This window comes from Patella vulgata, chromosome 5 (genome assembly GCF_932274485.2).
Source record: "Patella vulgata chromosome 5, xgPatVulg1.2, whole genome shotgun sequence".
NCBI lineage: Eukaryota > Metazoa > Mollusca > Gastropoda > Patellidae > Patella > Patella vulgata.
The window spans coordinates 52426555-52438712 of NC_065883.2; the positions used below are offsets into that span (position 1 = coordinate 52426555).

The 12158-nt window shown below is 36.7% G+C and overlaps 1 protein-coding gene across 2 annotated transcripts in view; it reads left to right on the forward strand.

Annotated features, from left to right (window-relative positions):
- The window catches only part of LOC126822774 (monocarboxylate transporter 9), a 16072-nt gene continuing 3914 nt past the window's right edge, over positions 1 to 12158 (forward strand). Inside the window, exons 1-4 of one of the 2 annotated variants that reach the window (XM_050551821.2) lie at positions 1 to 32; positions 6518 to 6645; positions 8716 to 8859; positions 9708 to 9854. In XM_050551821.2, the coding sequence (XP_050407778.2) occupies positions 6525 to 6645; positions 8716 to 8859; positions 9708 to 9854 (412 nt within the window). In that variant the 5' untranslated portion in view covers positions 1 to 32; positions 6518 to 6524. Of the gene's footprint in view, positions 33 to 4655; positions 4809 to 6517; positions 6646 to 8715; positions 8860 to 9707; positions 9855 to 12158 lie in introns of those variants that run through there. The other variant, XM_050551820.2, reaches the window with a different exon arrangement.

Consider the following 12158-nt stretch of genomic DNA (forward strand, 5'->3'; position numbering starts at 1 on the left):
TTAAGAGCGGTTGAAGAATGTAATACAGTAATGTATGTATTTTATTCGTATAAACATATTTCGTTTTATATTTTACCTGACTAATTTATTTCAACATTAATAGAACATTGCACTATTTGAAAACAGAAAAACCGAAGAGCGGGATTACAGGCTCAGATTTTGATTAGATCAAATTGTCAGAAAATGTTAATGTGTGACACTGTCCTGGTCGCGACCGTCAAAAAGAACAAGGTGACACTGTCGTGTGCCACTGTATCCAATCAAGACTTGTGTACCTTTTTAATTAATGATCAATTAACTCTGGAACACTGTGTTGTTATAACTATGTTTGTATGTCTTTATAACATCCATAATACAAAGGATATATACTGGAAACTACACACACGTTAGAGGTATGTCTTTCTATTCGTACTTGCAGGGGACATGATGTCTGATTATACCTTAGAGTATTAAAGATGGCAAGATAGATATACATGATGTCTCTAGCCAGGTCTCAAAAAATGTCTATCCCGGCCTCTAAACCGAGACGGTTGAACGTCCCTCTGGGAACGCCGTATGGTGTCCTCCACAGGAACACCGAATGGTGTCTGAAGCAAATTTAATCGCGCTCTTTAATTTATATAAAACGTTTAAATACTTCATCTATCTGGGTAAGTGCTTCATTTGGGCACACTCTTACGTCAACCCTATTTTCTAAAATTGGACTAATCTGTACTATACCAGATGTTTGGATGGTGGCAGAACTGTCAGTGAGTTAGTCTAAGAAAGTTGTAGAATAATGCAAGGTACTTAATTAGCCCAGTTCTCATTGTCACCCACCTGTAGGTAATTGTTTTCCATACATTAAGTAGAGCACCATTCAGAGAACTTAAAATTCTAATACCATATACTAATACCAAATATATATTATAGAGGTTATTTAATAACCCCTATAGTATATATATGGAATTAGTATTACACATGGAAAATGTTGATAGAGGAAGAAAAATCCAAATTCTGTTATGAGACATATGAAAACAGTAGCAAGAAACAGAAATATTTATTTGGCAGGATTTTAAATTGCGATTATAAAATTCTTTCAGGGAGTGATAGACCCCATTCTCATCATTCTTTCACAATCAAATATATAAAATCAGAAAATAACTCAGTAAATCCAACACTTGTGTTGACATCGATCCTCATGGTTACGATAACTCTGTTGTATTTTCAAACTTTCGTCATGTTTCTAAATCTGTAACCTGATAAAAGCTGCCCCTTCTAAATCGTGTAGTCGGCCGGACCTCTACCCACTCATGTTCTTACTAACATTATTAAATCGGTGTATATCTTCTGATACTGTTCCAGCTATGTTTTAGATTGCTGCTGTAATTTCTTTGGCCAATTCCTGATTGTCATGTTCTAAATAAAAACTATAGGCCAATCTCCAGCCCCAGTTATATTTCGAAAATATTTGAGAAATTGTCTTGCCGCCCAGCTGCAATCTGCAATGAACAATTCCAGATTGCTTATAAAAAGTTTCAGTAACTATGACTGTCTTAATACTTGTTCGTATTACATTTTACTTTCAGTTCATATTCATCACGGCATTTTATTACTTGTTTTAGATTTAACTGCTGCTTTTGACACCGTTAAATACTATATTCTTTTAAATCAACTTCGTTATAGACTTGTCATTTATAATTCTTCACTTACACTTTCATAAAGTTGATACGGAGGATTGTTGTAAATAGCCTCGGCCCTTTGTCCGAATTTATTTAAATTCAAGTATTGAATCAAATATTTAATTGACATCCCAGAGGCAATTTCTTGGTCCCGGGGCATGATCGAACTGCTAAACGAGCCTTTGCAAATGAAATATACTCTACAATGTCTTTATTTAATCGTCCAGATCGCGTTTCCCGCGAAATTATGGCATAGGGGAGACTGATGCGTAACGTTATAATGGTAGATTTTATATGTACAGGCAGTTTAAAGATGTTCCTTTCTTTAAAAATTAATTTTCGCCTTGAATAGTGGTGACCCTGAGTGACCAGATGAAGAGTGTCTGTGCTAATCCCAAATTCTACGAACTTCTTAGACCCAATAAACTTTTATCAATCTTCACTAAAAATAAAACGATCTATAATATCTATATTTACATGTACATGTAAAAGTAATTAATATGCGGAAGAAAAGGGGTCATTTATTGTTCTATTTCCCATTTTCTATTGTTCGTTTTTTGTGTTGTCCCTTCCATGTACTATGTAGTACAAGAAAAATGAAATACACACACGGTATCACAACCTATATATTACGCTTATTGTGTTTATTCATCTACAAACTAGGCCACCGCTTTTTAAATATCGATTTATAATTCAGTAATAGTATAAGTCGATTGGTAGAATGGCGATGTTATACAAAAGGTTGTAGCCAGGTTAGTTTTACTAGATTTAAAAAAAAACTGGTATGAAATGAAATGTAAAAATTTCTTATCCGAGTTAAGCCTAGCTCAAAACCCGCCGTACGTCCTACTACGGGCAGTTTACGAAAAATCACGAACGCATACAGTACGTATACGAGGTCCGTACTTCTGTAGTAGGCGTGCATCAAGTGAGAAGCATTGCTAATAGGTGCTTTAAGATGACAGCAAGACAACTTCAGGCGCACGGTCTTTGTACGGGTGATGTGAATTGGACTACACAAGTACTCCCGACTTACTGCCCCGCGAGTCAGGAGTATACATCTTACATACAACCTCTGTGCCTGGTGTGCAATCGGTGCACAACACCTGCACGATATACATGGGAGATTGTCTAGCACGTATGGCTGCAGAAAGCACAAATACAAACACGACTAAGGTTGTTGAACTTTAGAAGCGAAGGAAGGGCATGGGGCCATATTGTCCCTGCTAATACAAGAATATCGACGTCGAAACGCGATACGACAAGGGCGGTGGTGGGTACGCCAATGGATTGAACGGCCGTGACTTTTCGGTCAGAATCACAACCTATTCAAGAGCTTAAGAGGGAGTAGCGAAAAGACTTTGTGACGTACATGCGGATGCCTTCAGACATGTGACAACCACCATTACCAAGGGTCCAAGAAGCCGCCTCCCACTTGAGCTCGGACTCAAACTGGCTATTACCATAAGATTCCTGGCTACAGGGAATAGTTACAAGTCACTTGAGTTGTCATTTCGTGTGGCATCAAATACCATTTGCATTTTTGTATCTGAGGTGTGTCGTGTTATATACGACGAATGCAGAGATGAACTATCTAGCATCCCTGAGACTGCCGACATATGGCTGGAGGTGGCAGCTAATTTTTCCACCAGTAAAACTATCACCATTGTGAAGGAGTCATTGACGGAAACACATCTGTATTAAGATGCACGATAAGTGTGGGTCAGAGTACGACAATTAAAAGGATTCTTTTTCGACAATACTCTTGGGTCTTGTAGATGAGGAATACAAGGTCTTGTGGACGTGTGTTGGTGCCAATGGGTTGGCGTCGGACTGTGGAGGTCTTCAACAGATCAAGCCCTGGTAATTGACCACTTTGTGGTCTTCCTCCAGAACCATTACCCTGGGATGACAGGGCCATTCCCTACTTTTTAGTGGGAGATGACGCCCCTCTCCCTCCCATTGCGAACTTCGATGATGAAGCCATACAGCCTTCGTGGGATGACAAGACCCCAGCTTATTTTCAACTACCGCACATTCCACGCACGCCATGTTGTTGAGAACATTTGACATTCTGGCATACTCATGGAGATGCTTCCTGACGAAACTGCAGTTGAAACCATGCAGTGTTTCGTTTGATTAGAGTTAATCCCACTTAACACTGCTGTAATGGAAGCAAATTTCTGTTCCAAATTATGACTGGGCAATAGTCCGATTAACAACCAATAACTAACTGCGTAACAATATCATTACGCTTTAAACAGAGCTCCAAAATATGTTTACATAACGTTACGTCATGACTCGCGATTTTATTATTCCCAATTAACCAGTGCATAACAGAATATTGCAGAAAAACTAATTGCGTGACAAACGAGGCTATCAAAACGAATACAGTGTAAACAATACTTTCCCCGTTTATAATACCTTAAATCATTGTCCAAAATTTTAGGGAAGATCCCAGATTAAACGAAGGGCTGTCATGTTGCTGTACTTGGGATAGATTTGATTGAACGGGAACAATAGACACACTCCCTCAAAAACTCAAGTATCAGAAGCCGATCCAGCAATGGCCAGAGAGGGGTTTCTGAGGCGATTGCTTCAGGTGTGTTTTCCCACGCTTTGAATAAGTCAGAGGTACAGTCTGTACATGACAAGTAGTGTGCCCGTACCATTTACAAACCTTTCGCCCAGTTTCTTGCGGCTGGTCTGCGAGCCACCAAACCCTTCGTCCCGTGCGTATCAAAACACGTACGGCGGGTTGTGAACAAGACTTATAGCAACTTTCAAGTACGGTCAATAGGCAATTGCTTTGCAGTTCAACCTACGTGTTTCAAAGTATATCCTGTGACATCTGGGGCTTTTCTTTTATATGCTGATCGAAATTATGCCATCCCAAAACTGGGTAGAGCCGATATATACATTCAACCTTGTATTAAACGGTTGTTGTGGGGTAAATATTTGATTTTTTCTTTTAAGAAAATGAATGTTTGCTCTATGAGAGATTTATCATTACATGGGCAACATGACAGAAGACCAATTTAAAAGAATTATATATTATTTAGTACGGAGCCCCGTAAAGCAGTGTAAAAACGTACGTCGTTTAAACTTCATTTTGTTTGATGAAATAAGTGTTTAGACATTGGAAAGGTAAGTCAGATTTTTCCCTCGACATAAAAGCCCATGGAGCCCCAGAACAGTGCAGGGTATTCATATAGGGTTACCCATAAACATTAATATGATTTCCACGTAGGATTATACCCATTGTAGATACCAATGCTTATATTTTATCACAGACTGTTAAAGATATATTATGGGAGATTCGATAACGAGTTGACAGTTCTCACTATAATAGTTAAAAACTAGATAATGTAAAAGCAATTTGCTGAAAATTTCATTCAAATTGATCCACTATGAACCGAGAACTAAGCGGTTTAAATTTCCGCTAAACTTGATCATCATTACTAAAGTCAGTACGATACACAACATAGTCTCGGTTATCCATTTAATCGTTAAATCGTGAAGGAAAGTTATGCAGTAAATCGGCTCATAATCTACTAAAGATCACAGGCTAGCGATGCCATCTAGAGTTGATTATGGTCTGGATAGGTTAATTAATTGTCTAATTAATAATTTAGATAACATTTCAGGCCTAAAGAAAGACCTGCAATAGACAGATTTAGCTCTTGCATAATATATTATTATGTTAAGTCGTTGAAACGTCCCACGTTACAGAAGTAAATTCCAATTAAGGTAATTGATGGCCTCAATATGACTATACAAAGAAAAAGAAAAATAGGTACCGACATTGCCGCGCACGACCAAATCCTTAGACGAGGCTCTGTTTGGTAGTAGGCTAGAATTCTGATAATGCCGATATGGCCCTTTTTTCAATTCAAGTCAATATACGACGGTTAGTGAGAGAGAGAGAGAGAGAAATGGGGTTTAACGTCCACTCGACACAAACTAGGTCATTTCGGGACTAACACATGGTTCAATTTTATTTCAATAATTCGCTTGCGCGTAGGGGTCTTTAGCAGTGGGAGGAAACCGGAGGACCCGGAGAAAACCCACGAGGTTGGACAGGCGACCCTACTCTTTGCCACGTACAACCGGGGATTCGAAACCCCGCCAGTTGACTCAATGACAGACCGTATGATACAGCGCAACGCGCATGTGCTAAACATTCGGCCTTCCACGACGGTTAGTGATAGAGCGTAAGTAAAAAGTAAGTAAGAAGTTATAACCTACATATAGGTCAAACATACACGTGACTCCTGTATACACTTCCCTAATAATAGTTTCGAGGTATGACATGCGGGTGTATCATGGTAAAATGTTCCATTTGTAGATGGTTTAAAGACACGGATGAACTTTACTTAGTAGTGGCAGTGGTAGTATTTCTACACGGAATCTCTATAGGAAACCAGGGATTTGTTTTAGATATCGTATTAGAAATTCTGTGACAAAAATGACTTGGTTTACACGGTCACCCGATGCATTCGTCAGACACAAAACAAAATACAATAAACAAAAAAAAAGAAGAACCTTGCTAAAATGAAATATGTTTTCTAGTGATTATATCTCTTTAAATATTTGTCTTTAAATACAGCATACCCTAACCGTAGGCTTGACGATATTAACATGAACGCATTTCTTTATAGATAAGCTGTCGGATATTAAGTATGATCTTAGAATATGTTAACATAATTAGAATACACAAGTATATAACTAAACCTATTCTAATTGCCCACAAGCCAACTGTGTGATACTGATTCGAGAATACGCTACGCTAGAAGGGAAGTTAAACGTTGTGTTGTTTATATACACACTGAACCAGTTTCTCTATCTATTATTAGACCAGTGATGCTACCAATGGAGGGACAAAACATCAACAAAAGTTCGCCGCTAATTGATGATAATTGTAAAGTTGATAAAGGAAAGGAATCACCTATAGATCATGGTTGGGCATGGGTTATTATGTTTGGTAAGAATTTCTTAATGGCTTTAATTGTTTTGTTTTTTTATATTGTAAGAAAAAAAACCACAACAAAATTGTATTGTTTGAATGTGCATTTTATTACTGACTATTCAATCGATTACACTTAAGTATCTTTCGACATACAATGTTCCTTGCTTTAGATATAATGAAAAGTTAATCATCAAAACCACTCAACACAACTAAATCATTTCCGGACTAGCATTTTATATTTTTATTGCGTTCATTGGCATACGACCCTAACCCTTGCCAATAGACATCGTTGGGTCGAACTAACGACATATTACATTGTAACAGTTTGTATTCCGAATATCCACTATCATCACTTTCTCAAATTTTAATACGGTCATTTCAGTTGAATATACATTTATTTGTATTGTCTGTACTGTTGGATTTTTTTTTTGTGAAAATAATAATGCATATACTCTTGCCCAGTCCCAGAATAAGGTATAGAACAGCAGAAAGTGTCTTTCATAATAAAATTTAAACCGTCGTGCATATAACGTTTGTACTTAGAATGTAAAGATACATTATGGGAGATTAGATAAAGAGCTGGCAGTTCTCACTATAATAGTTAAAAACTAGATAATGTAAAGGGAATTTGCTGAAAATTTCAGTCAAACTGGTCCATTCTGAACCGAGAATTTAGTGATTGAATTTTAGGCTTAGCCTCATTACTAAAGTCGGTATGATAAAAAAAACATAGTCAAGACTATCCAATTTTTATACGCCCACATGGAAATGTGGACGTATATTGCCGTCGTCCCCGTCCGTCCGTCGGTCCGCCCGCCCGTCCGTCCAAAAGTTATCACCCGATCTTTGTGAAATTTATATGCATGATTCAAATTAGTGAAACGAAGAAGCCTATTGAATTCAGCAATTTCCGTCAATTACTGCTAGAATTATGGCCCTTGTTTCACTTTGTTGCATCCTGGGAAGGCTCTAACGTCAAAAGTTATCTGCCGATCTGTATGAAATTTACCCTATTGAATTTCAGCAATTTCCATTATTACTTCTAAAGTTATGGCCCTTGTTTCACTTTTTTGCACTTTGTGAACGCTCTAACCTCTAAAGTTATCTGCCGATCTGTATGAAATTTATATGTGCCGTTTAAGTTAGTAAAAAAAACCAATCCTATTGAATTTCAGCAATTTCCGTGTATTACGTCTAGAATTATGGCTCGTTTCACTTTATTGAACCTTGTGAACGCTCTAATGCCGAAAGTTATCATCCGATCTTTGTGAAATTGATATGCATTATTTAACGTAGTGAAACCACGAAGCCTATTGAATTTCAGCAATTTACAATAATTACTTTTAGAGTTATGGCCCTTGTTTCACTTTGTTCAACCTTGTTAATGCTCGATTGATGAAAGTTATCATCCAATATGTATGAAATTTATATGAATCATTTAAATTTGTGAAACAGAGATCTATTGAATTTTAGCAATTTCTGTCAATAAATTCTAGAGTTATGTCCCTTGTTTTACTTTATGAACCTTGTGAACGTTTGAATGACCAAAGTGATCATCCATCTGTATGACATTTATGTGCATTATTTAAATTAGTTAAATGAAAAAGCCTGTCAAATTTCAACAATTTCTGTAGACTACTTCCAGAGTTGAGGCACTTGTTTCAGTTTGTAGAACCTTGTGAACCCTCAAACGACAAAAATTATAATCTGATCTGAATGGAACTGTCTTGTAAAGGCCCCCAATTACCTATAAAAGAATAAATATGCAACAACCCTTGTCGACCGCCCGGACGATTTAGCTGCGGAGAGCGTATGTTTCGTTGCCTGGCAACTCTATGATTTAATCATCAATGAGCGTTCAGAAGCAGATCGGATCGAGAGTTGATTATGGTCTGGATGAATTAATTGATGTCTAATTATAAATTTAGATAACATTTCCCTACAATAGGCAGATTTAGCTCTTGCATGGGCCTAATGTGTGTTTAAGGTAGGAAACAGAAGTTAACTTTGTAAAATTCCATGATCGACCAATCCAAATACTTCTTAATGCTTAGAATTTTGTTGATTTGTTTTTGGGGTTTTCAGCATGTTTCATGACCAATACCATATGTATGGGTTATATAAGAACGTTTGGAATTTTATTTGTGGAATACCGAGAAAGATTTGAGACATCTGCAGCGACGACAGCTTTAACTATGGGGTTTAGAAGTGGAGTACAATCTATAACAGGTAACAGTATAATATTAACCATGTTACCAACCTATATTCTACAAAACAAACATTTCGTAACACTTACAAACGGATTTCATAACTGTGCTGACTGTAGCTGTCGAAATTTACCCCACCCCATTGGTTTTCATCACGAAGAATATGCTCACATATATTTTCTGTGCAAATATTGAACATTTATTTTAGCTGAACTGTCATACACAAGAGCGCTATAGGAAACTCCTTTAGTTAACCTGTCATCCGTACACAATATTGTTTTATTCAAATAATTTACAACTGAATGGAAATGAAATACACGTATTAACTATGCCACATCACACGGAACATATGATTCCATATTTATGTTATCGTGTCTGTGTGCAATTGTAATTTTGATATAGTATTTTATAGATTTTCAATAAATGTCAATGCATATTAATTTATCCCAGTAATTAAGTAGGAGGTATTAATTAAGTAGGAAGGTTTTTTCTTTCATTTCTTGGCTCTTGGTTGAAAATCAAGGGTCTAATTTCTTCTGCCATTTATTACTAACTAGTGACATTTCCAACGGCGTAACTATACACGTTTTATCCCATTTGAGTAAATTGTCACCTTTGCATTTGAATAGATGATCCGTCTTGTCATTTATAAGGCCAGGTTAATAATGTCTCCTAAAGGTTAAAGCCAATAGTCGGTCAGACTATAGCGTTGTTTGTATTAATATTTTAATATTATATCTTTATTGGACCAAAGCATGATATTACATTAGCATTTATATCAGTAATGGTAATGGTGTTATATGAGTATAATTTATAACTTTATTGGTACATAATATTATATTAGTATTTATATTAGTATTTATATTACAGCTCTATTGGTACATAATATTATATTAGAATTTATAACTGTTCGATCAGTAGTAGCTGTAGGGGGATTTATTTATGGTATCAATGTTATTTTAAAAGTGTTTGCACCTGACATAACTTATGTTATACTGACAGAGTGTATATTAGCAGGTACGTGGAAATCATGATATTTAGCAGAAATTTCAGCCCTTTAAAATCATTGTCCCTGTTGCAAAACATATTTTAAACGCCCAACCTTCCATCTTACTGGGGACCATGTCCAATTTATGAATCACGCCTCTATTTTACACACATCCATTGCCTTATCACGTTGGTTTATAAACGTTGGGCACGTCAGATTTGGAGTGATATAGTTTAAAACTTTCTGGACTATTCAGAGGAACATCATAGAAATTCAGAGTATATCAGTGTTTCGTGCAATCTGTTTAAAACGTAGATCCTATTTCGTTTCGTTTTTTATAGTTCAAAATTTCGTTTTACTTGTCTTTACTACACTTGGATCTTGAAGAGTTGTTATCATTGACGTGTTCTGGATGATGTGAGGGATTAGCCAATGAAACGGTTTGTTACGGCGAACATTAAGCGTGAGATGCACGGAACTGTGGGTAATCCACTATAAACATCAATGCTGATTGGTTAATCAAATGTATGACGTCATGGGATCAAAAGCCGCATTTATGACCTCTGACGCGACCCCCCCAAAACAACTGGTCAGATCTTCATGTTGTGTAGGCCATCGAAAATATAAAAAACGAGACGAAATATAGGTCTGCATTTTAATCATGTAGTGTAGGCCATCGAAAGTAAAAATAAAACGAAACGAAGTATAGATCTGGATTTTAATCAGATTGTATTCTTTGAATGGCATTTAGTAATTGGAACATAATCGAAAACACACTTTTATGGATAACAATTAGTATGGGTTTTTTCACAGCGACGTTTCAACAAGGTTTCACAAGTCGTTATCAAGCATTATTATACACAAATCGTGTATATGCTTGATAACGACTTGTGAAACCTTGTTGAAACGTCGCTGTGAAATAAACCATAGTAATTGTTATCCATAAAAGTGTGTTTTTGATTAATCAGATTGTGTTTAGTGGAGGTTTAGCCACTGTCACTGAAATGCCGTAAGCGCTCTACAAAGGTTGTTTTCGGATTGGATGGTATTCGGCTCGCCCCATCACCCCATCTACTTCCTCTATCCCACCCTCTCATTGTAACCATCTAAACACCCCTGGTGAGATTTTATTCGCAGTCTGGCAAACCTACCTACGCTCATTGAAAATACTTTATTTCCTTGCATTTCTGAATATATGAAATTAAGAGAGGTCATATCAGAAATATTTAAAGTTTTCTTTGTTAAATAGTCCTTGGAAAATAGTATTTCTATACATGAACTGTAGTGTATATTAATATATAATATTAATATACACTAGAGTTCATGTATAGAATATAAGTTCATCAAAAGGTCAAAAGTTTGTCTTTCAAGGACAAGACCGGTAATATCACGTGTCCAATTTAACCATGACCGACGAACGCCCGAAATCTCCACCGTGAGAGCTGACATTTGGTTGACATATATATATGTTATTATATTATATAAAGGCTTGTATTACATTATCACTTTATGTAACCACTCCGTGGACGACATGATCGTAGAGTCACGAACACGTGTTATATGTAGACTGGGAAGTGTAATTCAATCGGAAATATATAAAAAAAAAATACCTCCTGCTTAAATTGACATGGGGACATACCAGTCTGCTCTTATGGAAACGCTTTGCTTATATTTCCACGATGCTTAACTAAAACGGACATTATGAATTCACATATTAATTATGACAATCGATGCCTACTTCACCTACTGGGGGTTTTCAGTCTGCTTCTGCTAATGAGATAAACGTAACAATGTATCGGGGGTTAATCTAATAATGACTTTGGGTGGTTTGGGTTGTGCTAGACCATTCCGTTGTAGATTTCGTCCTGTCACCAGTAATGGTGTTGATCCTAACCTAGTGGGTTTCTTGTTACCGTACTAAATATAGAACAAGTTAGTCTCCAAATGAAATGTAGCTTTATTTGATAGACAATAACTCTCATTTAACTCAGTCCGCACGAGTCCGAACATGCGCACCAATTCTAAAACTCCTGGTACCACGTCACACATATAACTGATTTTTTTTATGCATTTTTTATTCCACGGAATGTGTCGAAACATTTGTTTGTCTCGACACTCTAAGTAGATTAACATAAAAAAATACGTATAACCATAACGATTCGAGGAGTTGATGAAGCAAGTCTTGTTGTTAGCTTGTGGGGGCGGTGGAGGCTGTTGATCATACAGTCCGTCATCTATTCAAGTATTATGAGTAGGGTCGTATGGCAACCTCATGGGTTTCCCCAATTATTTGATTCCCAAAACAACATAATTTGTAATAAGTGAATGCTAAC